The sequence below is a fragment of the Dissoconium aciculare genome, assembly GCF_010015565.1.
Source record: "Dissoconium aciculare CBS 342.82 unplaced genomic scaffold K489scaffold_4, whole genome shotgun sequence".
NCBI classification, from domain to species: domain Eukaryota; kingdom Fungi; phylum Ascomycota; class Dothideomycetes; order Mycosphaerellales; family Dissoconiaceae; genus Dissoconium; species Dissoconium aciculare.
In genome coordinates, this window is record NW_022984954.1 from 63,409 (window position 1) to 90,079 (window position 26,671).

Genomic DNA, 26,671 nt, shown 5'->3' on the forward strand with positions numbered 1-26,671 from the left:
CAGATCCAAGAGATAGTTGAGCAAGAGGAGGTAGAAGCACAAATAATAGAGCAGATGCCGAAGCCTTCAAAGCGTGCTAGCAGGTGTAGCAAGTGTGGTACATTAGGCCATAACTCTAGAACATGTAAAGTAGAGTAGCCAGTATTGATATATAACATATCTGAGTTTCAGAGCAATTTATTAAGTATTCGTTGAGATAATCAATATTGAAGGTGGTTCATGTTGAAATTGGTGGCCACGCCCTGGGGGTGGCCACGCCCTGGTGCTTGGCGTTATATATTCTAGCACTCCTAATAGTAAATGGAATTGTGATTGTGCAAGCGCATCGCATTAGTCATCGGGTCACTCCGTCCAATCTAACCAATCCCCATACATATCGTGTCGACCTGAGCCGGATCAGGAGCACTCACACATCAACCTTTGACAACATATGACAGCAAGCGTGGAAACAAGAGCATCAACAAAAAGAGGAAAGTGTGTTTTCATCCATGCTACATGCATGCCCTATGACATCCCCGAAACAAAACAAATGAGGTCAAACAATAACGCTCAGAAAAATGCCTCCAGGCGAACCCCTGAAATATGAAACTCAAAAACACGTGAGGTAAATCTCGGATGATGGGGGAATAAGTAAAAGCAGGCCCAAAAAATGAACTGAAATGCAAAAGAATTCAAGGAAATCCAGAAATCAAAGATCATCTCTCCACCCGCCTCAAAAACACCGGGACATCCGTCAGATCCACTCCAAATCCATCACTCATAACCACACTCCTTCGATTCGCCGGCAATCCAGTCATCTTCGCTTCTCCGCGAGCATCCCTACTCTCGCCTCGACCATGTCTCTGTCCGGTGGTGGTAGGACCAGCCGAAACTTTAGTGGGAGAACTCGTCCCCGCTGAGCCCGTAAAACCTTGTTCCCGATCCCAGCCGTATTGGAACCCACCGCTGAATCGGTGGTCCATGGCCAACGCAGCGGTTGCCGCGGAGGCCATGGAGGCGGTTGTCATGGGGCCTGGACCAGCGTGGTCATTTGCGGATGACGCCGAGGCAGCGAGGTCGTCGATGGAGGGTTGATGTTGATGGCGGGAGACAGGGGCGGTGGGAGCGAAACGTTGGGTGCCATTCTGGAAAGGTTGAGATGTTTGAGATTGCTGTTGACGTTCGCGTTCCATGGTCATGCCCAGCGGAGAACTCCCCAGCGGCGAGATCGAGCTAGAGCTAGGTCCGCTCATGCCGTTGTTGTTGCTGCCGAAAGATCCAAGATTGGTGACTACCGGCGGGAGACCTGAGCGGGCGAGTTGTTCGGCCAGGAGAGGGACTTTGGCGCGGGCGTGAGGTCCACCAGGAGGGGAGGGTGCGGCGAAGGCGGGCGGTGGAAGGGGAGCGGGATGGTGGGCGGAGCGGATCATGAGAGCTGCAGCGGAGGTCTTAGCAGCAACTTTGGCGCGGAACCGGTCAGCCTGAAAGCTACTACTGTTGGCAACGTTCGTGGACTGAGGAGAGGAGGGGATGGGTGCTGCCAGAGAAGGCGGAGGGACGTAGTTATTGCTGTTGTTGTTACCCAATGATCGATTCGAGGTGGTGTGGGTGTGATGTGGGCCTTGGTGAGAATTATAATTATTGCTGTTCGTGGTTGCATTGCTGTTCGTGTGGAAGTGGTTGTAGCCAGTACTGTTATTGCCACCAGCTGCACTCGCAGAAGAATTCATGGTCGTGCGACTAGTCGTCCCGGATGTGTTGGAGAAAGCAGAAGACGTCGTGGCAGAAGAAGTCGAAGACTGAGCACTGTCAGCACGAACCGGCTGCCCTCGGTGCTGCTGCTGTTGATAATGCTGCGTTCGAGGATCACCACGATCCGCGTTCCCGCTCTGCACGGTAACGAATGTAGAGCTAGTCATCGTGCCCTTTTCAGAATGTGATGAAGGGGTTTCATCGAAACGAGAATCATAAGAATACTTTTGCTGATGTTGCCTCTGCTGCTGTGGGGCAGGTTTAGCCTGGTGCTGAGGGAAATCGAGCGGCAATCTATCCGGCTGCATGGACAGCGGCAGTGGTGAAGGCGGATGAGCACGAAGTCCACCACCATTGCTAAGCGCCAGGTAGGTGGATTGTGCCATGATGCGATTCGAATTTGCGGGCGGAGGTTGAGGGAATTGCGCGGAAATCTCGCTGAGCTCGTCAGCCGGAGTGGATCCGGTAGTCGAAGAGGTCGTGGGCCGGTGCAGCGGCGTCATGGGGAATGACAGAGCTATTTCTTGTCCGAGCTGCAAGCTATTCGGTAGCGGCGAGGCAGAGAGTTGCGTGGAAGGCGACGAGGATGAGAGCACAGATGCCGGTGTATACTCCCTCTGTCGACGGTGAGAGTCATCCGAGAGGTTCATCAACATCATCATATTCTGCGTCTTGGCCGCCGCGGCAGCCGTATTCGTAGTCGATGGCAATGAAGGCATGGTTGCACTCTTCGGAATTGAAGCGGTCGTCGTACCCATCGAAGAGCCAGTGTCGACTCTCCTGAGTTGGGCTCCGTCCTCGTTAGCATCGCCATCAACTCCTACACCCAGAGCTTCCAGGTTCTTCTTCCGCATCATCTTGACCTGTGCCTCCCAGCCACCCTTACCACGGGGCTTTCCCGTCGAAGTCACAGATCCGTCCAGCGACGAGAATTCCACGGGCGTATCAGCTTTCGCGCTATCCATATTTCGAACATGGTCGCGTCGATCATCCATGGATGTGCGCAAAGCCGCAAGAACAGGAGATGTTGAAGCCGAGAGGGCATCATAACCAATACCGAGTCCCGCGACGGGCGATAACGAATTTTCGGGAGCATTGCGACCGGCAGCAGCAAGATCCCGAGCCTGTTTATCCTCTTCCGCTCGACGTTGTTGCAGCAGACGTTTCGCCTCGAGCACTTTCGCGGAGACCACCGGGAAGTCTTCAAGGGTGGGTACTGGAGCAGGAGCAGGCGAGCTAGGTCCTCTAGGCCTTCCACCACCCTCGCGTTGGATCCTCGATGAAGACGCATCCTCTGCGTGCGATGTCTTGGGGCGCCCAGAGTCATTCGTAGCATTACGCTGAGAAGTCGGTTGGGGACCGGGTGTTGATGGCCACATGCCACTGCGATCCTGGAAAGTGCTATATCCACCATTCATCATCGAGGCGGTGCTGCGGAGACGAGGATCGGCAGGCGGGAACAAGGGCGACGGGAGTGGAGGCGCAATATCCCTCGACGCGCCCACTGTAAGAGTCCGATCGAGCATTTCCGAGGCGGAAAGATTGCTATTGCTTCGCTGTTGTTCCTGAGGCCGTTGTGTTGGTCGATGTTGTGATGTGTGGTCAAAGGAGGTCGTCGACCGTACAGCATCGCCTGATAGATTGAGTGACAGAGTTGGGGGATACTGCGAACCGGCCGTCCTGGGACGGACCGCAGATTGAGACGACGAAGAGTTGTTCTGCGCATTTTGATTAGTAGTTGACGACGTTGCAGCATTTGCCGGCAGAGCATTCGTGTCCTTCCGATTCCATGGTAAACGGTCCCTCGCGCTGTTACCGCTTTTGCCGCTACCCGTTGAATCGGTGCGATCGCGTACGACGAACTCCGGCCGTGGCAAGCTCTCTGCATCATTATACTTGTCAAGGTTCGGCAATGACGGGAAAGACGCCGCAGCGGCAGCAGCATCTGCTCTTTTGGCCTCAGCTTCCGCAGCCTGACGAGCGCGAGATTTACTGCGCAAGCGAGCAAAGGACCACGAGGATGATCCGCCCTTGCGATCACCAGCGCTATCCGACGCATCATGCGGGGAGTAATCGCGGCCTGTGGTAGCAGTGGTTGCCGTCGTCTTGGAAGAAGCATCGCTTTTCCGACCTCGAGAAGCCTTGCCGTTTATCCCACGTGCAGTCTTCGAGGAGGCAGTCGTGGCAGTGGTAGCCGTCGTGGAAGAGGATACTGATTTGGAATGGTTTGAGTACGTATCCTTGTGCGGCGGCTCCGCGGGAATAACAATGTTGTGGTCGTTTGATGGAAGCGCAACGGGGGCAAAGGACATTTCGGAGCCGTTCACAACAACACGCGAGCTATCTTGTAGCTGTTGTTCGAAGAGGCGGGAGTGGCGATTGAGGCTTGCGACTGCTCCTGCTGGCGGCGCCGCTGGTTCCAACGCAGCCGCTTCTCGCGCGGCCGCATCAGCTTTCTCTTGCTCTTCGCGCTGCTTCCGGATCACAGAGAGCGGCATTGGCTTCTGTAATTTCCTACGGTCCCCGAAATTACTGTCTTGTGTACTTGCATCGCTCGTGATTGACAAATTGTCGTTCAATGCTGTGGGTGATGTCTGTGATGAGGGCGCGGATGGCGCCAGGGCCGGTGTGGGTGCTCCAGGAGGAGCGGTCAAGAAGTCCTTGAACGATTTTCGCTGATCGTCAGCTATGGAAGAGCGGTATTTGTGTTGAGTCGTGGACGCCGAGGCGGGTGCAATGACAAGGGCCGCATTCGTTGGATCCGCGGGCTGCAGCCGTGGCAGGGTGGGGGTCGTATTGTCGTCAGACCGGAGGCCACCAGGGGATCTCGGAGCCGACTCCGAATCTTTCCGTTCGTTTGGAAACGACATCTCGTAGCTACTGTAACCACTATCTGAGGCGGAGGGCGCCTGTTGACGCGTGAAGCTCTGGCGGGTGGCTTCCGTTGCAGTTGACCGTAGCGATTTCGGCTCATTGGCAGAGGAGTCGGAGGGTGAAGGAGAAGCTGGGACCTGCGATTGCTGCAAAAGCATGCTGGGTCGAACGACCATTGCACCCGTCAATCGTGATAGCGCAACAGTCCGTGCGTCACGATGTATGATCTCTGCTTCGCCATATTCCGTACCATCTACTGACTCGCCCACTGTGCTGATCGACATTGGGGTTAGAGGTGTCCCTGGCCCTCGCGAGTCGCTCAGATATGATGCACTGTTAAGCGGACGATCGGCGTAGGAGGCAAGGTTGTTCGTGGCTACGGCCGCCTGCAGTGGAAGCTCACTCCGTAGTGACTGGCGGAATGCGAGCATGGAATTCTGAACTTGCGGGGGTTGGTTCTCGCTACCCTCGTTCGGAAAGTTCATCTCATGCGGATGCATGGGCGAAACGGGCGCACTATCGCTTCCGTGTCTACTATCTGATTGCCGATCGAGCCGACTTCGCGGGAATCTTTGCGGTTGTGGACTGATTGATCGATCGCGTGGCAGTGACCTGGAAGGAGATTGTCGTTGTGAATCTATCGAGCCGCCTTGTACACGTTCACCTTGCCAACGATGCTCTTCCTCGCGCGACAATTGCTGTGCTGCCGCATTCGCGTTCCATTGCCGTTCTTCTTCCTGCAGCTTTTGGGCTATAGACGCATCCATTGCACTCTGCTCGTCCCGGCTCGCTGAACGACTTCTATTGTCAGCTCCAGGCGTGTAAGGATCCACTGGCGTCTCGGGAGTCATGGCAGAGTCAATACTGGCAGGTGAATGCGGAGGCTGCGCCAAGGGTCGTTGCGCGAGTTGCGTGGGGAGTTGCCGTGACGGATCTGGAGAAGCAGGCGTCTCGCCATTCGTGATTCGTAAAGATCCATATTGGAATGCTCCGGGAGCGGGTGAAATTAATTCGGGCGTATCGGATCGGGTGACCTCGTGCATGGTAGGCAGACGAAAAAAGTCGGGAGAATATAGACCACCACCACCTCTACTCTTGTCGCCATCTCCGCGTCGATTCCGTCTCCGAGCAGTCGCAGGTACCGGTTTCAATAGAAACTCACTCGAAGGTTTGCGCAAAACGTCATCGTCGTCGCTGGGTCGCGTGGCAAGGCCCGGTACGCCAAGAGCACTCTGGCGCGACCGAGGAGCCGGTCCAGGTATATCCAGTGCGTCAGCAGGGAACATGGGTGTGACGGGAGTGATGACATCCTTGGTAGGAAGGAGCGCGCGATGTAACGCGACTAATTGTTCCGGTGAGGCGGTCTTTTTCAATTGCTCTAGCAAATTGATGGCCTGTTCCACATCCAGTTGACTCGGACCCTCGGCGACCGTAGCGAGTCGTGAAGGCTCAACAATAGTCGGCATAGGTGTTGCGGATAAGGTAGGAGCCGTCCGACTTCTCGGGAGGTTACCGCGGAGATTGCTCTCTGGGTGGAGGAAGGAATTCGTGCTAGATGTTTCTGTGACAGCAGAGGCCGGGATAGGCGAAGTCGGCTCATCATCCAAGGGTTCTGCATTGTCAATGAACGCGCTGCTGAATTGTTGTCGTAAAGCCTGGCGCGCATCTCGGTTTTTGAGGTCGCTGAAGGTCGTGCGCATGAGCGGAGCCGAGCTGTTCAAAAGTTCGCCTGTGATAGGATCGGTCTCTAGATTGTCCGCCGTTCGTGCTCTCGTCAGACGTATTGACTTGCTCCGCGCAAATGTGGTGGGAGCCATGGCGGCAGGAGACAGCTACAACTAGTAGCTCTGGAACGTGGTATAACTGCGAGTATCTATACCAATGCTACGACGACATTGAGACAACTGAGGCCCTGTCCAGGCAGCGGTTGAGGCTCAAGATCTGTAGGGAAGGATCTGCCGATGCTGTGAAGAGAAGATTCCGGGCAAGGTTATGTGTAGACCGGAAGATGCTATTCCCAGTGTCTGGGTCAATGATGATGCTGCTGACGAAGTCGTGGTCTAGACCATGTCGTCGTTGGGATTATGCGTAGTCGTATTAGATGGTAGTGACGGTGATGGTCTCTCTTTCGAATTCGTGATAGAGTTGCCTCGCCGGGAGGAAAAGCTCAACAGATGTGCGATGAAGACAAGGTGAAGATCGTGCCGGGCATTGGCGATGGGTTCGATGAGACCAGCAGATCGAGGATCGTAAATCGGGATATGAGTCTTAGATCAGCGGGATGGTGATCGCTGGTGAAATGCAATTGTCGCAGATGTTGTGTATCCTGAGATGTATCGCGACAAGAATGTCCTTTGTTCTGTCTTTCCGCGGCTGACAGTGCTGCCGTTTGGCACACTCGCGATCTACCTCTTCCAAAAAGTCCAACCTCTTTCTGAAATCAATCTCTTTCGGCTATGCTCTCTGGGAGTCCCGTGCGCCCGATTCCAATGACAATATCCAGCGAGGCCAACGATCTGTAGGCGCAATAATATAACACACGATAAGGAAGAAGCAGAGGAAGAGTAAGAACAAACACACTGACACACACGTATAGAGAGGACCGCTGGACAAGGTTCACTCCTAGGACAAGACCTGCAGGCCACCGAACGCAAACCCCCCAAAAGTCTCTCCCTCCAGCACGAATGAGGTAAGACGAGAGTGACGGCGGCGGAAGGCAGGCAGGCGGGCTAGACAATCTGCTACACATGTCAAGGGTACCTGAGCCGAACACAACATACAACCGTCGCACGAGGGGAGACAAACCCCGAGCAGCAGCAACATTCTGCAACAAGTAAAGCAAAGTCAAAGCAAGCCACCCTGTACCGAACCAGGGCAACCACGATCTTCGCACACCCGCATGTGGGAAAGTGGGTGAAAAAAGGGTGGGTGTCTATCGTACGCTAACCATGTTTCTCACACGTAGTCAAGAGAGCATTATCCAAGTAGAGTATCATATTAAAGCCACAATCGGTGGGCATTCCTTACTTCGGTACGACGGGTCAGGACTCCGTCGTCGTCGCCGTCGCCGCGCCTCTAGCACAAAGGCGCAATGGGGCCCTCAGATATCCCCTCTCCTTACATGAACGAGAGGTGCAGTGCCAACAGGTACAAATTCAGGAACCAGGGCTGCTTCCTGGAATGCAGTCATGCACGATCCATGCATTGGTCTAAGACCGAGTCATGGAGTAGTGTGAGTGCCCAGGTGTGATGAGAATCGCCCGCCCAGTCAGGGGAGAGAAAGAGGAGTAAGGGAGGTGGGATGCTGGACGCTTGCACCGAAGAAGTGCGGGTGAGGTGGCGTAAGAACAGCCGGACTTAAGCGGGAAGGAATCTCCCGTCCCGCACCCTCTGTCTCATTTGTCTTGTAGTCCACAGTCACCTGCCCATGCATGCATGTACTGTACTGGACTCCGGCTGTTTGTATACCTGCGCCCAGCACCGAACCAGAATAATTCGGAAAATGGCCGACCACTCGGCAGGACAGGACCAACAAAATTCGTTCATTGGTGAGATTCCATCGTCATGGTTTGTAACCATGCACGATCATGGATCTATCTCCTCTTCCAAATCGAGGATGAATCTCGTCTGATTGTTGGTCCTGCAACATTGTTTGGTTGAGGCGAGGTTGTTTTTGTTATCAGCGTTGCATGGCCATACCAGCTCCGTACCGTCTCCCGGGCAAAGTGCAGTACATGCAACCATGCCGATGATGGTCATGATGATGACAGCGGAACCAGACGATTGATAATTTGCTTTGTTCTGCATGGCCTGAAAGGAGACGTGGGGATCTGACAACGGAAGCACACCGACCTCGGAGAAACAGATGAGACAGCAGATGCAGCATCCGACCAGCCTCACGATCTCATCGATTCCGTGCCCCTTCTCCCATTCTGTTTGCTCATCTGGGCTCAGGAGGCCACTAGGTCAAGTCTGTCTGTCCGCGGCTGTTTCAGCCTCAAACTCTATCTGTCTCTCATCTATCTCTCAAGCACATGGATGTTCGGCCAGCCAAGCTTACAGTATTTGGCCGGCCTGAGGAAACCCAGCCTGTCATCAATGCATCGTGTGTGCGCCGGACCGAGACACTTCGGAGCAGACACACAAGAATACCCTCATTGTCTAGCACTTCGATGTCGTGTCATCTATCTTATGACCACATATGAGTGTTACACGGGTTTATCACAATCGGTCGAGCATCATATACACACCCAACAACGATGAATATCTGCTACTGCAGGAACGAAATTTGTGCGCACCTGCAGATTCCCAGCCGAAGTTCCACCATGGCGCCATCACACACCTGGGTCTGGAGTGCAGCAGCTGCTGCATTTCTCGTCGCGCCTCGGTACCGGAGCTCTATTCGCGGTGACACTCGTTTTCTCCTGCCACAGCATCGAGTAGTGCGATAACGACATCGCGGTTTCATCGCTATGTTTGAAGTCCGATGAGGAAATCTGCGACAATCATGTCATAACTCAACCTGAATATGTGTGTAGATAGACAGGCCAAGACACGCTCCACAAGGCAAAAAACAAAGGCCTGCTGCTGCAAGCCATCTCTGTATCACTCGACTGTGTACTGCACACACGCCGAGAAACACAGAGGACTGTAGTCGTGGGCATACAAATGAGACTCCGAGACCAGGACCAAACAGCCGTTGATGAATGTTGATGGATCGTATCGGTTGTTTCCCCGGCCTCTCCTCCCCACGCCTCTTCTGAATGAATCATGATGATCACCACCAACACCATTATTAGTACATTATTACCATGGACGTTTAAACTATCGACTTTCATCATGCTAGCCATCGAAGAAGTGAATCCCTCTAATATTAAATCCACCCTCTCTCAAACTGACCGTTGAAAGAGAGTGTGCCCTGGAAAGAAGATTATTCCGAGAATCCGAACGGAGGAATGAGGGATCTTCGTCATGTTCCTGCCGAGGGACCCTTTTTGGTTTCTGCGTGTCTCTCTCCTCGTGGTTTGTCTAGACCGATACCGATACCTTGTGCGCGCCATTCTCTATGGGTGATGATGAGACCCCCGAGCTCATCGTCATCCCTGTTCACATTCTGATACCTTTCGACTCTCATCCTCGCCGCCGTCAACACCGTGGAGCTCGAACGGCATCCTAGCTCTGACACGGCCGTCTCGGAAAGATTGTGGCTTTCTTGGTTTCTTTTTCCCCGATGACCACCACCATTTCGAACCGATTACACAGAAAAATATCTCACCACATTACCCTGCCCGGGATCGGACAGCTGTGGCAGCTTCTATTTCCTCAGATGCAGATCACAGAGATGTCTGCATAATAATGGCGCACTCGGGCATTCCACATGCTGGCAGGCCACGATCTATTTCCCGGGACCTTGTGAAATACAGATGTTTCATCAAGAAACCTACACAATACATGTGACATGTAGATCAGACGTTCGTTTTCGTGTTTTCTCCTCCTCCTTGTCAACGCAGCACAAATTTTGCTTTCATCCTTCCACTGCAGATGTCATCGCTGTGGTGTCTTGCAAAAGTAATGCAATTCTGTGTATCGTAGCATCTGGCAATTTCGACTAGGATTTTCATTGTGTTGGATATCGCACAGTACTTCACATGTACTGTGCTTTTTACGCGCCTTGTGACATGCTACGCTCACGGCGACGATGCGTGTGCTGTACGCCTTCGTGTAGTAGTCGGACGTCGGATGTATGGTGAGCACGCGACACTCAATTCATTGCTGCCACCTGGGCAGGCGCTGGGAAGCATCTCGAGGTCGCCTTTGTGGCTAGGGTTATCTTGACCTCTCTTGAAGACCTCGATGATCTAAACGTGAGGGGCTGATTCTTGGTTGTTGTGGAGTGAAGCTGTGGATATTGCATGTTGTCCGGCCACTGGTCTTCGAATTTCCAGACGACTGTCAACATGCGAGATACCGTGTCCTGTTGCGAACTCCTTTGGTGATTATGATATCTTCATGATGTTTACCAATCCCCGATTCACGGAATCACGTCTGCCCGAACAGTTACAAGCGGTAGAACAAACAGAACGCTTTTGATCGCTCTACCCTATCGTTCTATAGCCCGGAAGCTGTTCTTTCTGCAATGCTTCGGACTGTTGATCAACAGCGATCGAGTATTCAGATATGTTTCGGATGATCATCCTGTCGTTTGGGTGCTCTTCTCGCGTGGCAGCAGCGATGAAGAGGCGCGATCCGCGAGAGCCGAGCCGAGCTGGCTTCTCGCTCTCTTGTATCCGAACCCTAGCCGTGTCTCATCTCATTTAATTTACTTACATGTACTAGGTTAACCCATATTATTACTAGGAGATGTCTTCGGCCGCCAATCACTCGGATCAATGTACAGTATCTCTCGACAACTTTGTATGAGGACGTGCGAAATAATTACGGATGGATATAATGGAGACGTACAGGCGTTTCTTCATCGGTGGAGGAACAATATCCAATATCCAATATCCCGCCAGGTCCATCGCCGAAAGGACATGGAATCGGATGTCAGCACGGAACCATGTCCGCGCACCAATCATCGGCTTCGCTGCCCGGATTCGGGGGAGGAAGTGTGAGAGCCCAACGGTCACTGGCGGGTGACAATAATGCTGTACCCACTGGGCCATCCTTCAGATATCCTCACTCGGTGATCGTTTAAAACCTCCGAAAGACGATGCCGAAGTCTACGCAACCATCGCATCACTTCGTTCATTCAACGTACATCGCCTTTCGGAGACATCCATGCGCTCGGCCGAGCCCCTTCTCACGATCGTGAAGCCGCAACAATCACGGCGCAACAGTCTTGGACTTCTCCTGATCCTCGGAACCTGCAATTCCGCTCTGCATGGAGAGGAGCGCTCGGCGACAACGAACGCGACCTGGGCCCTCGGCTACGACTACGCAATAATTCTCCAGAACACCGGCGACCGCTCAGGCTGGAAGTGATCCTAGATCTCGAATCGAACATCACCACCCATGCCGCCTTACAGATACCAGGTCGGGCAAGGTGATCAGCGGAACAAGGTATGAACGATCTTCCAGCCAAGACGGGCTCGGTGCAGACAGATTCACTGACGATGCGCTCTCCACAGCTCGCCAGCTCCTACCAGTCACTCCTTTCCGAATTCTCCTCGCCGGAGCTCACCAACGTCGGTAATTACAGCATTGGCAAACTGATCGGCAAGGGCAGCTTCGGCAAGGTCTATCTCGCATCGCATACCCTCACGAATGGCTCCAAAGTCGTATTGAAGAGCGCCAACAAAGACGATGCCAACCTGGCGCGCGAGATCCACCATCATCGCCAATTCCTACATCCGCACATCGCACGACTATATGAGGTGATTGTCACAGAGACTCTGGTGTGGCTAGTGTTGGAATACTGTCCCGGAGATGAGCTATACAACCACCTTCTGAACAATGGCCGTATGGAACCGGCCAAGGTGCAGAAGATATTCACACAATTGGTCGGAGCGGTTTCATATGTCCATGGGAAGAGCTGCGTGCATCGGGACTTGAAATTGGAGAACATCTTGCTAGACAAACATGGCAACGTCAAATTGGTCGATTTCGGTTTCACCAGGGAATACCAGGGCTCGACCAGCTACTTACAAACATGGTGTGGGACCATCTGCTACAGCGCACCCGAGATGATCAAGGGCGAGAAATATGCGGGAGAAAAGGTGGATGTATGGAGTTTGGGCATCATTTTATACGCGCTGCTGTGCGGCGAGCTCCCTTTTGACGACGACGATGATTCAACGACGAAAACGGCCATCTTGAAGACCGATCCGGTCTATCCCGACCATTTGCCTCAACCCGCAGTGGACCTCATCAAAAAGCTGCTTTCCAAACGACCATTACTTCGGCCTTCCCTAGGAGACATCCTGAAAGACCCGTGGCTGGCTGAACATGCGCCGCAGCAGCAGGAAGTGTTGAAGCTCCAACAGCCGCCACCATTCACAACAGACCTAGAAAAGGATGTACTCGAGCGAATGCGGAGTGCTGGAGTAGATATCGACATGGTGATCGAGAACGTTTTATCGCAACGCTGTGATGGCCTGGCGGGCTGGTGGGCGCTGCTGCTCGAAAAGGAGCAACGCAAAGAACGCCGAAGAGAGCGAAAACGACGTGAGCGTGAAGCGGATGCCAAATCTCTCCGTCGCCTCAGTGCAGCTAGCAGTCGCCTTCTTGCACTTGGTGAGATCTACGAGGTGGAAGAAGGCATGGTCCCTCGATCCCCGCGAACAAGAGGTCGACCGCTGAGCAGGAATTATGGTGTAGCCAGTCAAGCACCCGATCTTCCAAGAGTCAATGAACAAAAGTCGCCGCTCGCAGATTCACAAGCGGTAGGCTCATTGGTTGAGCGTACCGAGAGCCATTCAGGAAGTCGTCCGCCTCCGCCTCCGAAAGACTATGCTCCAAATAGTGCTCCCAACTCACGGCCCACGACGGATACCAACGCCAAAGTTGCAGATGCAGCGCCAGCGGCGGCCACGCCTGACCCGAATCTGCTCAGCCCAGAATATGTCCCGCCACCGCAACGGAAACGACCGAAACCTTTGAAAGAGCACCTGGCCTGGGTCAAGGGCCTCTTCAAAGATGGGGCCATCCGCCGAGCAAAGCACGCCAACGACAGCAGCAAGAAGCTTGTTAAGAACGGCACTTTCGCTGCTGGTCAGAATGGAAATGCCGGGGCTTCTCACGGCAACCTGCGCGAATTGCGAAGAATTTCCTCTGCAGGGCCTATGGGCACACCATCTCGCCGGACGAGTTTGTCGAGTCGACAAGGTGACCCCCAGACTCACTCTCGCATCGCCCCACAAAGACCACGCATCAATACCCAGACTTCAAGTAGTAGCAGCATTCCTACTACCGCCAGACTTGTCAAAAGGACTAGTCTCAGTCCCGCCACATCCATTACTCTCCACAACCAATCAGGCTATCCACTTCATCGCCGTCGATCTTCCGTAGGCGCAACGGCTAGTGGTCTTCGTGGTCGGAAATCCACTTCTTCCTCGGTCTCCTCCATACGCACTACCTATCAATCGACATCGACTTCGACCAACGATCGAGGCACCACTACTACAATAATCACCAAAGGCCATAAACACTCTCACTCCAAAGCATCGAGTGCTTCCAGCACCTCCCTTGCTTCTCCCTCGACGACCACCAATGGCGGAGCCTCTTCCGGTCACCGTACTGGACGCTCACCTCATGGCGGATCCTCCTCAAACTCCGTCGTCAAAGTTCTCGCTGCACCAGGAACCCCGACAGCCACAACCTTTCCATCCGGGATCCGCTTCTCGCGCCGCGCGCCCGGTAGCGGCGTCCCGGGATTTGGCGGCGGCGGAGGGCGACCCAAGGATCTCGGCCTGATCCTCCCAAACCTCGCCGCAATCAACTCATTGCACGTCAATCAACTCACCGCCGCCAATGTCAGCCCTGACACCAATGGCCACCCCAGTCCTAAGTCTCAAACCCTCTTCGCAGACTCATCTTCGCAGTATTACCAGAACAACCCGCCCACGTCCCCCGGCCTACCGGTCTTCGCGCGAAGGAAGCGTTCGCTGTTCAAAGGCCCATTGAGCGGCAACAGCGGCTTCGCCAGCGGCGCAGGAGGTTTCGGTGGATTCGGCATCAGCGCGGGAAGCGGTGGTCATGTCGGCGGATCAGCATGGACTGGCAGTGGCGGCGGCTCACCCGGCGGCTTTCCTCGCACCAACGGCAACGCATCGAACGGGAGCACCAACGCCAAGAGTGACCGGAATCCAAGTGTCCAAGGCCGCGCGAGCTCCGACCTCGGCATGCTGGGCGTCATGGAAGAAGAAGAAGACGAAGAAGAAATAGTGGGCCAATGCCCGCCCCCGCAGCCGCAGTCCGCAACCACGCCCGGGGCCGCATCGTCCTTTGAAGGCGGCATCCTCGAAGAAGAAGATGACGATGCGCTGTATGAGGATGTCGAAATCGACCGTTTCGGCCGCTCCGTCATCATCCACGCCGACGGCCACGAGGAAGTCATCACGGAGGAAATCATGGAGGAAGGAGAAGAGGAGGAGGCTGCTCCGGTCTTCGTCACGGCGCCGCCTTCGCTCTCCGGGAGGGATCCTTCGGCATCGTCTACCGCGGCTGCTGCTGCCGCCGCCACCGCTGCCTCAGCACCGGCGGTACCGTCTACCACAGCAGACGACAAACCAAACGATACTGCACCCGCTCATCCACCCGCCAAACTCACAACTACCCTCTCGACTATCATCGCTGCCGCAGCGACTGCGACGACTACAAATGGTGCCGGCGCTTCTACTGGCAGTCGGCCCGGAACGAGTTCAGATAAAGCTGCTTCTACCGCCACTGTGATCGCCACGACGACCGCGACGACGACCATCACCAAGATCGAGGACGGTGTGGCGGGGAAAGCCGAGCAAACTCCTGCTGCTACTGCCGCTGCCGCTCCCGCTCCCGCTGATGTGAAGAATACAGAGGCAAATGGTTCTGGAGCTAGCGGAGAAGGAGAACAGGCAGGGAAGACGTAGTTCCCAAATCCACAACGAAGAAGGAGAATTAGTGGAGGACGGGCGTGAAGGCGACGAGTATGGAAGGAAAGGTGGAGGGAATGGAAATATTGTCATTTACTCACAACGAAGAAGAGGTAGCAGGCCGGAAGGGGAAGAAAGGAAGAGCAAAGCATGATGTTCAACAAATGTATATACCCCCCCCTCGCTTTCGCCCCCCTTTTTCGCGTTTCGCACATGGACATAGTTTCCTTCGTGCCCGGGCGGCATTTCAGCGAGATCTTTTTTTTCCCGAATAAATTCGTTCATCTGTTCTAATGCTCCCGTCTTTTCTCCCTTCATTGTTCTCGTCCGAGACTTCGACGAGGGAGACCGACATGAGGGTTGGAAGAGGAGGCCCTCTGACGAAGCACAAATGTAGAGATTCCTTTTTCACTTTCTTCCATTCTTTTTATCCATAAATACTTTGTGCGAGAAATCAGCTAAAAGATGCGTTACATAAGATGTTTGTTGCAGATTTTTCCAAAGCTGCCACAGGACACGGCGGGAGAACCCCACAATGCACGTGGGATCCTCAATCCAGGAGAGAGACATCCCTGATGCTGGGTGCTCTCTGCCCGTCACGAGAACGAGGAATCGCATGGAGCTCCTCTATTTCCCACAGATCCCGCTGCCGTTCAGCGCCTGACTGGGGAACAGCACCTGGGGGAGACCATCGGAGAGCGTGACCGCGATGTTCCCGTTAGAATCCGCAACATAAGTCTTGCAGCTGAGGACGTCGGTCATGTACCAGCCCGCGCCCCAGCCGGCGTTGCCTCCGCCGACGGTGATCCCCGCGGAACCGCTGTTGGCGCCGCGGTTGGTCCAGATCGAGATCACCTGGTTGTTGGTGAAGCCTTTGCGCATGACGATGGTGCGCGAGTCGGATTGGATGGGCCAGGCGTTATAGGTGAGGTACTTGGGGTCCTTTTTGATCGCGAGGCTGCGGAGGGCGTTGAGGGTCTTGATGTATTGGTAGCTGTGGGGAAGATTGTGTTAGCTGTCGTGATACTATCGGGGATTTGTGATCGGGAGTGGGAAAATGCTTACAGAGTGGAACCGGTGTTGTAGCCTGATAGCCAGAGGGCCTCGCGATTGGTGGGGACATCGGCGCCGCGGAATTGCTGCTCTTGACCTTGGTAGATGATGGGGGTGCCGTCTGCGAGCAAGGTAAAACCGATGGCGTTTTTGATGAGGGAGACGTCGGAGGTCAAGCTTGGGAAACGAGGGTTATCGTGGTTCTCCAAGAAGGAGCCGAGAAGGGTGACGTCGGAGCAAGTAGACTATGATCCGTGTCAGCGCAAGCCTCGTTGAGGCTTTGAGGCAGCCGAAGAGAGCGGTGGTGGTTCTACCTTCATACGGTTGATCCCATTGACCAAGGACTGGATGTCACCATTGGTCGAGCGGAAGGCGTTGGTGATGGTGTAAAAGGTAGGGTAATTCATCACACCACTGAGTTGGCCCTGGTATGGGCATGTGTACGCCGGATCACCGTTGAAGACCTCTCCGATGGCGTGGATGCCACCTGCTGCGGCTTGGAACGGCTTCCAGAAGCCAGCGTTGACCTGCTGCATGCTGTCGACGCGAAGTCCATCGACTATGACACCGTGATCAGTACTGGGTGTGAGACAAGGGAGGAAAGTGCCTACTTGAGTAGTCCGAAACCAATTTGGCGATCCAGGAGTTGAAGACACTTTGCACGTTCGAATTCTCCGTGCGCAAGTCGGGCAAAGAGACAGTGTTGCTTCCTGCGATTTTCATCAGCAAGGGTTGACATGCTACGAGAAAGATTGAGCACACCCTCCCAGCAGTTCGTGATGGATTGAGCATTGTTGTAGTCGATGAAGCAGAAAGGATGGTAGTACGAGGCGCTGTTGAATGGGCTTAGAGTACTGTAGTCGACGCAGTTCCCGCAGCCAACATAACCCTGTTTTTCGTTAGCTGGAGCGGACGACCTAGGTCGGACAGGCGGTGTTGACTTGCCATGTGGCTATGAGGCTTGTTAGCATTGCACTGAATGACGGGACATGGCGAAGCGATACTTACTTGGTCACGATATCAACCATGAGATGCTATAGAGAGATATAGTCAGAATCAGCACAAGCCTATGTCACCGGCAAGGTGCTGAGATCGTGCGAGCACCTACCATGCCTCGAGAATGAAGCGCCGATGAGAGAGCTTTTAGATCTGATGCCGTTCCAAAGTGTGGGTTGAGCGAGTTGATGTCTTGTGCCTAGATGTTGGACAGATTAGTCGAAAGCCATGGCTCACAGAGAGATTACAATACAAAGCACATACCCAATAGCCATGGTAAGAGCTTCCATCGCTAGTAAGACCTTCGATGTTCTTGACAACAGGAGAGATCCAGACCTAGATTATCGTGTCAGAATTTGGTACTCGGAAAGTTCGGAGCATTCTGATGTAACACGAACAGCAGTGAAACCCATTCCCTGAATGTAGTCGAGCTTCTTGATGAGACCAGCCCAGGTGCCTCCACAGTAGTCGTTGATATTACATCCGGCTGTCGTGGAGCCGTCAGTCCGAGCGAAACGATCCGTGATGACTTGGTAGATGGACTCCTGGCGCCATTGCGCAGGCGTCAAGCACTGTCCGAGAATGGACAACGACAGCAGAGGCAGGATTTTGGTGAGAGAGAACATGACGTCTGTTCAATAATGTGTGTAACGGTTGAGGAAGTATCGTGGCGATGCAGCGAACACCGAGACCTTTTTGTATCTCGGGTACGTGGAGAAGTTTCGAAGTCGATGTTGAAGTTCAAGCTGAGGCATATACACCTTTCCGGCTGATTGCAGATGATGATGTTTATGGCACCGAGTGGGACTCGCTTCCCGAAGGACACGACCGTCAGTCGTGCAGTAACAAAGCGGGTCTCGACGACTGAATTTGGCAACAATGCCGTCTTTGGTCAGAGAAGTGCAGAAGGACCGGGTTGCCAGCAATCACGATCAGCTTCCAGAAGAGGGTTGACAGGTAGTTCTCACTTTGACATGTACCGTTGGATACTCGGATCTATCAGCATCAGTCTGCTATACAAGTATAGTAATATATGGCAAGCACAATCACCAACACCTCTATGTCGTCAGCGAAACGGACGACACTTCCTTCCCTGGCCATTTCCGTACGGCAGAAGTCGTCAGGAGCGGTCATCGCGCCACGACGACGATCTTCGCACGCGCCAGCAGATCATCCGTCGTCAGCCGCGAGTGTGCGAAGGACATGGTTGGACGGGTCGGCGTGACCAAGAATGAGACCGAGCTGCATCGATCCTGTGTAGATTAGCGCTCAAATAATATAAACTACCAATCGGCTGCAGGGATGGGCCATGCCTTCACATGGCTCCCTGGCTTTGGCGGGGTGTGGCAGAACCGGCCCACTGTAATAACACTCAACATGGACTGTACTTTACGTACACCTGCAGCAACGAACGCCGACCTGGGCGGGAGGTTTGGTTGGAGGATCGATGGAGTATGTGAAAGGACTCCCAAACATGCCCTTCCGATGAGATGGCGTAATCTGTCTAGTATTCAGGCTGAATGCAGATCTTTGACCCCTCGAAGATCTACTATACGCCGATTCCGCATCTTGTGATCGTGAACCGTTGATTTATTACTTGGGATCAGCGAGGGTCGTAGTTGATGGACCCAGGCACATGAAGCGGCGCCCGCCTGTAGATTGGCTGTTCGCAATTAATCGAAAAGGACCAATCCGAGACCGACAAACTCTCGTCGCCCGTCAAAGAAGCCTTCTAGGCGGCCTGATCATCTTCCGACCTGCCACCTAGGCACCGCACTCGCGTCATCACAAAGGAGATTATCTTCTCTTTCATATCTTCTTTCAAATATCGTCGCGCAAATCCGCAGGTATACACGTTTGCGGCTCGGGTCGCGGAAGTGTAACCAGACGTCAGGTCACGTTCCTAGCATCGTGTTCTCGAAATCCTCACAAATATCGTGGCGTGTAAATCAGAAGCAAAAATTTGGTCAACTCTACGGCTCTTCCGACGAAACATGATGACAGATTCAAAACAGTGTGAACTGGTCGAACCATGTCCTTGCTTGACTTCACACGCACTGGGTCATAAGCAGAGCGGATCATGCAGGCGCCCATGAAAGACGGGAATCAAATGCAGTCGGCCGCCATGTCCGTCGTGATTACCTCCGGGAATTAAAAATCTACACGATCAGGTGCACGGAACGTGCGTAGCACGGCAGTGGCTCCTGGACACAAGCATTCTCTTCACCTCTTCACCTTTGTGAATCGTCCCATGTTCGACGAGCGTTGCACGAGCATCAAAGGGAGCGGCTCCCAACCAGGGCTTTCAAATCACAGCAACTTCCTCTGCGTGAACAAAGATGTCGCGACACTAAGTCTTGAATTTTCGCGTGCATGAGGAAGGTAACTCTGGTGCGCAGAGATCGTCTGGTTTCCAAAGAACATTTCGCAAGACTCCTTGTGTCGCGAGATGAAACAGCTTTGTCGTCCTACTGTCAGCCTCATCTCGCACACGACAAATCATGAAGGACCATTCGTCAGCGGATCCGTGCAACATCACCCACCGCTCCAAGTGTGCTCACGTGCGCAGGCTCGGATACATGATTCCGATATATGATGACAAAATGTAGGAGATTCGAATGTCACATGGCATCCTCGACGAACATGCATGTCACCATGAAGGGCGAAGTCCTTTCGGTCTTGATCATTAACCTGCGGCCAGAGACGTTTGTACCGTGGCAAAGCGTTCTCGGGCAGAGTTTACTCCATCTTACTGGGCCACGACTGTTCCGATCGATAAGCTGCGTGAACATCTTGAAGTAGGCTCATGGATGCTTCTTTCAACATGAGTGTTTTGGTGTGTAAATTGTTTGAATGGCGCCGAACAGTTTGTTTCCGTGCCAATCTGCTTCCATATTCGATGACTTGAAACCCCCGAGATTCTGCCCGCATCGACCTCGGCTTTGGCCCACGCGACACGACCCTACATGCACAATTATGCAGTGCATTGCCATTCGCGAATCGTCGCGCCGCCAATTCACATCTGCATCATGCATATGTAGATACGCGATATAGACATCATCTACAGCTCGCCCATGTTCAGACCGACCTAGGCGCCGCGACCACCGCAGATCACACGAGTGCGCGCGCACGACACAAGCAGGCCCGCCGCCGCCGCCGCAGCAGCAATGTCTTCTCGACGCTCCGCCTCTGGAGGATCTCCCAGCACCACTGCCGAGATCGCGCTCCTGCCGGCCCTGAAGAACTGCTTCGTAAACCTTCCTGCATCTCTGGTGGGATTGCTTGTCAACAGCAACACGGCGGTTCAAAATGTCGTTGTCGAAATTGCATACAAATCCACCACGGGCGATCCAGCCAAAAGCAAAGCTGCGACTTCTGCGACCCAGTCGGTTTACTTTGGGTGGACGGGAATGCAGTCAAAGCCGAAACTCGCTCCGGTCGTAGGTAAGGATGGCATAAGAGGAGGGACGGGAAGGCATGAGCAGGAGGTGGCCGTCGTGGAGATTGATGCTACATTCGCGAGGCTTCTGGGATTGAATGAGGGTGCAAAGGTCAACATCTCGCTACACATTGATCCGCCTTTGGCGCATACGGTGAACATTGAGCCGTTGACGGCCACCGACTGGGAGATCATCGAATTGCATTCTTCTTTCTTGGAGATGAACTTCCTCAGTCAAGTGCGCGCTCTACCTAATCCCGCCGTCGGACACCCGCATCCTCTCAAGCTGCATTTGACGCCTACATCCACCGCCAACATCACGGTCACTTCACTCACGCCCACACCATCAAGTACGCAACCTTTCGTCAAGATCTCGCCTGATGCTGAAGTTATCGTTGCTCCCAAGACCCGGAAAGCGCGGTCCTCCTCACGACCCGAGAGCACAAAAGATGCACGAAGCACCACGAGTGGGAAGAAAAGTGTGGGTGGGAGAAGCACGACTAGTACCGTCAGGCACAAGAGCCAGCATGATATCGAGAAAGCACGACCGCCAATTTTCCTCCGAGGTGTCACACGGCAGCTTCGAAATGAGTGGTTTGAAGACGAGACTGAAGAGATGAATGATGAAGGACTCAAGATCTGGCTGGATCGGGAACATCTCCACTCCAAGACCCTCCGTGGTGTCACCTGGGTCTCGGTGGCTGTGGTCAAGCCCGCCGGTCTGCAAGAACCTGTCGATCCTCAAAGTCAACCCGCTCCTGAACAACAACCCGCCTCAAAAGTCGTTGCGAAGCTATGCACTTGGGAAGATGCCCCTGACAGCCGGCATGTCGCTCTCTCGAGTCTGCTCTGCGCTGCGCTCGGATCGACAGGTATTGTGGGAGGAATTGTCCGCATTGATGCCGCGCCTCCACCGCTTCCACGTACCGCATCGGCATTGAAAGAGCCCTCACAGCAGGCCAGCAAGGATGCCATTGTCAAAAAGCTACGTATCACACCTTTCGCGGCCTCTGCCGCGCAGAAGAAGACGTCTGGAATCCGCTTCGGCGGCGAGTCAAAGACGGAACGAGAAGAAGCTGCGTTACGAGTGAAGTCATTGTTTGGCAAAACTCTGCTCGATGGACCTTTGACCGATGGTATGCTACTACCGCCGCATGCAGGCTGGCCAGGTGGCATCCTAGACTTCGAACCTGTACCGCCAGGCGACCCCTCCAAAGCCCGAACAAATTGGCTCTTGGGCGGTGATCGAAAACTGGACGTGGTCATGCAACCCGAGACGGCGAGAACCACAGGTCCGCAATGGCCGCCAGGTGAGAAGTTGGTCGAGGAAGTACCAGAGATGGTTGGAATCGATGCGCTCATCGAGCAGACTCGCAAAAGCCTTCTACACACATCGTCAGTGCTCCTTACTGGCGGTCTCGGATCGGGAAAAACTTCCCTCACACAACTCCTTGCGAATCAATTGCGCAACGAGTATCTTTTTAACGTCATCCATCTTTCTTGTCGCACACTGGTTACCGACGAGACTCGCGTGAAGACCATCAAGGATACGTTACACCGTGTCTTTGCAGCAGCTTCATGGGGCGCTCGCCTCGGCGGTCGCGCACTTGTTGTCCTCGATGATCTGGACAAACTTTGCCCGACAGAGACCGAACTTCAAGTTGATGCAAATGGTCGTAGTCGACAAGTTTCGGAGATTCTCTGCACAGTCGTCCGGGAATGGTGTGGCCGGGATTCCGGCGTCGTGATGCTCGCCACTGCCCAAGCAAAGGAGTCGCTGAACAACGTCGTTGTGGGTGGTCACGTTGTTCGTGATATCGTCGCCTTGAAAGCACCAAACAAGGATGGACGTAGGAGGGTTCTAGAAATGTTGATTCGCCAGTCCCAACAATACGGTGAACAAAACGGCGGACCCCGAGATTCCGCCAACAAAAATGCATCCGACTGGATGGAGAGCTCGGTTTCTGACGGAGGGCCCTCTTCAGCCGATGACAGCAGGAATGTCAGCAACGAGTCAGATCTGGATCTCCTCACCGTCGCTGGACAAACCGACGGGTACATGCCTGGTGATCTGGCTCTCCTCGTCTCTCGAGCACGCAGCGAAGCGCTCATCCGAACAGTCACCAACGATTCGCTGTCAGATGAGGTTGTCTTGACAAGTGGCGACTTCGATGCCGCGCTCAAAGGATTCACGCCAGCTTCACTACGCGGTGTCACATTGCAATCTTCCCGAACCACATTCTCCGCAATTGGTGGTCTAAAGGAGACCCGACAGACCCTGCTCGAGACCTTGCAATACCCAACAACATACGCGCCGCTCTTCGCCAAGTGTCCCCTGCGTCTTCGATCAGGTCTCTTACTGTACGGGTATCCCGGTTGTGGAAAGACACTGCTAGCCTCTGCCGTCGCAGGTGAATGCGGTCTTAACTTCATCTCTGTCAAAGGACCAGAAATCCTGAACAAATACATCGGTGCCTCCGAGAAGAGTGTACGTGATCTCTTCGAGCGCGCCGAGGCTGCGAAGCCTTGCGTATTGTTCTTTGATGAGTTCGACTCGATCGCGCCGAAGCGTGGCCATGACAGTACCGGTGTCACAGATCGTGTGGTCAACATGTTGCTCACCATGATGGACGGCGCCGAAGGTCTCAGCGGTGTTTATGTCCTCGCCGCCACTTCACGTCCAGATCTCATCGACCCTGCTCTGCTACGTCCAGGTCGTCTAGATAAGAGCTTGATCTGCGACATGCCTAACGCCGAAGATAGACTCGACATCCTGACAGCCATCACCGGTCAACTCAAACTCGACCCAGCCGTCCACCACGCTCGCTCGGGGAGCTCCCAAAGTCTCGAAGAAGTCGCCCGCCGGACAGAAGGCTACTCCGGCGCCGATCTCCAAGCCGTCATGTACAACGCACACCTCGACGCCATCCAAGACGTGCTCGGCAGCGACGCCGCAGCCAACGACTTCGGCAAGAAGAAATCCGGCGGCGCCAACTCCTCGCGCTCAAACGTCGACTTCACCGTCTTCCGCGCCGGCGACATCCCCACCGCCAACGGCGCCTCTTCCTCCTCCACCCCATCCCAACCTCCCCAACTCCCCGCGGCCCTCGCCGCCGAACGCGCCAACATCGCCGCCCGTCTCGCCTCCATGCAAACCGCCCGCCGCAAAGCCCGCGCCGAGCGCCACGTCTCCACTTCCTCCATCGCCTCGACATCCACAGGGTCGCGACCAACGCACTCCTTCTCACACCTAAGCGCGCTCTCCGTCAACGGCGGCGGCGGAGGAAGCGTCAGCGGCCGCAGCGCCTCCGGCGCCAGCGTCAGCGGCAGCGCAACCGGCAGTCTCCGCGGCCTCTCCGCCGTCGAAGAGGATACCGGCGCCGCAAGTAAAAATGAGGAGCCGGTCATCCAGTGGAGACATCTTCTCCGGAGTATGGAGACGACGCGTGCGAGCATCAGCGTACAGGAGAGGAGAAGGCTGGCGACGATTTATAAGGAGTTTGTGGTGGGTAGGAATGGCGAGATGTCAGATGGGCAGGGACCTACTGAGATTGGAGGACGGACGAGTTTGATGTAGTTTGTTTCTCAGGTTTCGGATGTTAGGGGGCGAAGCGAAGAAATGTGAAAAGCTTGTTGTGTATCTTTGATGGTTGTGGAAATGGATGTACCGTACGCAGGTTACCGGCTGTGATTTGTGGTCTCATGTAAGTATAGGTGATTACCACTGTGGTGGTTGGTTGATCTCTGATTAGGGTTGTGGTCGAATCAGGAAATTACCACTTCGAGTTAGTCACGATGATTTGTCTACCCCGACAACCTTTGGCGAGCATGACAGCAGCGCGGGAAAGTGCTGTCGAGTCAAGTAGACACAGTGAATTTCGAGCAGACGGTCATGATTAAGTTTCGATGCAAACCTAAGCACGCACGACAGGCTATGACGACCGGCAAGGAAGGATAGGTAAATTGAAGGACTGTTGCGTGCAGTGGAAATTACGTCTGCTCGACACTCAGTGCCCCACCCATGGCGACTCTACCCTGAGTACCCGTTGGGTAGTGCTGGCAGTGAGGACAAGTCGGTGTTCACGGATCGTTCAGCTCATTTTCCTTCTGAAGCCTCTCAACATTGACCCATTGTTGCGACGTCTTGGGCTCCGTCAGGAAGCCCCACGCGCCAGTTTCCTCCGCGATCTTGAGGAGAAAATACTTCAAATGGTCTCGGGCGAACATGTAAGCGCCGTGTTCCATTTCCCAATTCTTGTCGTCAGCGTGGTACGCTTCCGTTTCGTTCACGGTCAAGAACAGAGGTGGTTTGATCACGTCGGCGTCGACGGAAAGGACAGCGATACAGAAGCCCTGCTTGTGGTTCTTTTCGAGGTACAAATCGAGGTATGATTCCTCGATATTTGAGTCTTCGCCCTTGTTCCTGGCATCGCAGTATGTCCAGGCCATGTCGAGGTTGTCAAATAGCAGAAGCGGAGGGCTGATACGGCGTGGTCAGAGTATTTGCATGCGTTGGAGGGTGACGGGATACGAAGTCTTGCCTTCTTTCATCTTCACCTCCGCTTAAGCCCACGAAGCCGCTGCCTGGCTCATGTCTGCCGGGCATCAGCTGGTGCCAGATGTGATAGAATTCTATGTTCGGCATTGTGTTCTGGAATGGTGTATTGAATATGCAGTGAAATGCTAGCGGAATCTTTGATGTAGTCTCGCACGAGAAACTGGACTGGCTCTGTTATTCGAATCGCATGAACCAGAAAGGAAATCGGGTCGAACAGCAGAAGCATCGTGTAAGAACTTATGTACGACGAAGCACGGCAGCCCCTCTCGAGTAAGAATGCAACTCGTGATACCTCTTGCTCACTCTCACACACAATGTACCAGAGACAAGTCGACAGGTTTGAAGGCGTCGAGGTTCGATTTGCTCTCGAGCTGAATGACGAGAGCCGATCGGTGTGGTAGTACAACCTTCCCTTTTGAGGAATTTTCAAAGATACCTGATCCCTGTCGGTCCCATCTACATGCTACCTGATCGATTCAAGGCGTCACTCCGAGAGCGCATGCGTACAGAGTCGAGTGACATTCACTTCTGAGTGAAGATTCGACCTCACAATAGTCATTTTATAGGAAATTCTCTCTTCAAGGCGAACTAACACTGACACTAACGTCGTGACGGAGTCTGAATAGCTTGTTCAACTGGTAGCTAGATACTGATCAGAGTAGCACGGTTCTCTTACAGAGATCGAATCAAATCAAACAAGACCCACAAATTATCTCAAGATTTGTTATAAGTTCTCCATGCATGCCTAGCTACCTGGTTGTTCCAGGTCGAATTTTCGGTAGAGATCTGTATGGCTTACTTCTCGAATAGAAGTAGTACAGGATCGCAATCGTGTAAACGGAATCTCACCTCCATACCAAAGCGCAGTTCCCACAGCACGACGCCCGTTATTAAGTGCCTCTTGATCCAACTGGAAAGACCCACTGATTTAATGGCGTGTAGATCGCGGAAATCCCCTCCCGTGAGTTCATTTTGTGTGAACCAGACATTAAAAGGGATACCCCATTTGCCTGCCATCGTAAATCCAACATCTCGCCTGAGCTACGCTGCTCGGGTGTCCTCTCCTCCTGTAGCCTTTGGCGCTTCGGCGGACGTGGCTTTGGCGTCCAATGTGCGACCGTTCATCATCGCGCTGGATTCTCGGTCACTTACGATGAAATAAAGCGATGGCGCTTGTTGATTTCGTGGCCATGGATTGGAAAATCTCAGGCTGGGCCCAACAATCACAGCCTGCGCCAACACCTGAGCACGGCATTCCCCAACACTGAAAACCTCACGATATGGCAAGAGGTTGCATTCATCACGGTGCAAACGCAAAACATGGTCGGTCGCAGTACTTGTACCAACAACGAGGGAGAATGTTGGCACAATCCGAGAGCTAACGTAATGCGTAACATTATTCACATCCTTGTCCAGCGTCAAGGTCGAAGCGCTTCGCCAAGACGATGG

At 53.8% G+C, this 26,671-nt stretch overlaps 5 protein-coding genes across 5 annotated transcripts; 2 read left to right on the forward strand and 3 right to left on the reverse strand.

The window, feature by feature from the left end:
- Positions 1 to 287: 287 nt before the first annotated feature.
- Positions 288 to 6,733, reverse strand: K489DRAFT_169506 (uncharacterized protein). The gene has a single exon (XM_033599360.1). The coding sequence runs from the start codon at positions 6,420 to 6,422 to the stop codon at positions 696 to 698; it is 5,727 nt and encodes a 1,908-aa protein (XP_033460972.1). The 5' UTR covers positions 6,423 to 6,733; the 3' UTR covers positions 288 to 695.
- A 4,538-nt stretch (positions 6,734 to 11,271) lies between these two features.
- K489DRAFT_393413 (kinase-like protein) lies at positions 11,272 to 12,906 on the forward strand (the record flags this gene model as incomplete). Its single annotated transcript, XM_033606777.1, has 3 exons — positions 11,272 to 11,667; positions 11,736 to 12,712; positions 12,735 to 12,906. The coding sequence occupies exons 1-3, from the start codon at positions 11,620 to 11,622 to the stop codon at positions 12,904 to 12,906; spliced, it is 1,197 nt and encodes a 398-aa protein (XP_033460973.1). The 5' UTR covers positions 11,272 to 11,619.
- Positions 12,907 to 15,648: 2,742 nt separating this feature from the next.
- K489DRAFT_422377 (glycoside hydrolase family 13 protein) lies at positions 15,649 to 18,027 on the reverse strand. Its single transcript, XM_033608237.1, has 9 exons — positions 17,624 to 18,027; positions 17,490 to 17,561; positions 17,338 to 17,424; positions 17,238 to 17,263; positions 16,992 to 17,146; positions 16,841 to 16,939; positions 16,544 to 16,788; positions 16,242 to 16,474; positions 15,649 to 16,170 (listed from the first exon to the last, which is right to left on the reverse strand). The coding sequence occupies exons 1-9, from the start codon at positions 17,849 to 17,851 to the stop codon at positions 15,804 to 15,806; spliced, it is 1,512 nt and encodes a 503-aa protein (XP_033460974.1). The 5' UTR covers positions 17,852 to 18,027; the 3' UTR covers positions 15,649 to 15,803.
- A 2,365-nt stretch (positions 18,028 to 20,392) lies between these two features.
- Positions 20,393 to 24,241, forward strand: K489DRAFT_316651 (AAA-domain-containing protein; the record flags this gene model as incomplete). Its single annotated transcript, XM_033601182.1, has 2 exons — positions 20,393 to 23,886; positions 24,052 to 24,241. The coding sequence occupies 2 exons, from the start codon at positions 20,393 to 20,395 to the stop codon at positions 24,239 to 24,241; spliced, it is 3,684 nt and encodes a 1,227-aa protein (XP_033460975.1).
- Positions 24,242 to 24,744: 503 nt separating this feature from the next.
- On the reverse strand, positions 24,745 to 25,345 carry K489DRAFT_399897 (uncharacterized protein; the record flags this gene model as incomplete). The annotated part of the gene is made up of 2 exons (XM_033606977.1): positions 25,206 to 25,345; positions 24,745 to 25,144 (listed from the first exon to the last, which is right to left on the reverse strand). Exons 1-2 carry the CDS (start codon positions 25,307 to 25,309, stop codon positions 24,745 to 24,747), a joined length of 504 nt encoding a protein of 167 aa, XP_033460976.1. The 5' UTR covers positions 25,310 to 25,345.
- Between the last annotated feature and the right edge of the window lie 1,326 nt (positions 25,346 to 26,671).

Excerpts from the sequence above, each read along its gene's own strand:
- K489DRAFT_169506 (XM_033599360.1), bottom strand. The coding sequence starts at position 6,422 with ATGGCTCCCACCACATTTGCGCGGAGCAAGTCAATACGTCTGACGAGA.
- K489DRAFT_422377 (XM_033608237.1), bottom strand. The coding sequence starts at position 17,851 with ATGTTCTCTCTCACCAAAATCCTGCCTCTGCTGTCGTTGTCCATTCTC. Across the intron at positions 16,789-16,840 it reads ATTGGTTTCGGACTACTCAA|TCGATGGACTTCGCGTCGAC; the intron begins GTAGGCACTTTC and ends ACGGTGTCATAG. Across the intron at positions 16,475-16,543 it reads ATGGGATCAACCGTATGAAG|TCTACTTGCTCCGACGTCAC; the intron begins GTAGAACCACCA and ends CACGGATCATAG.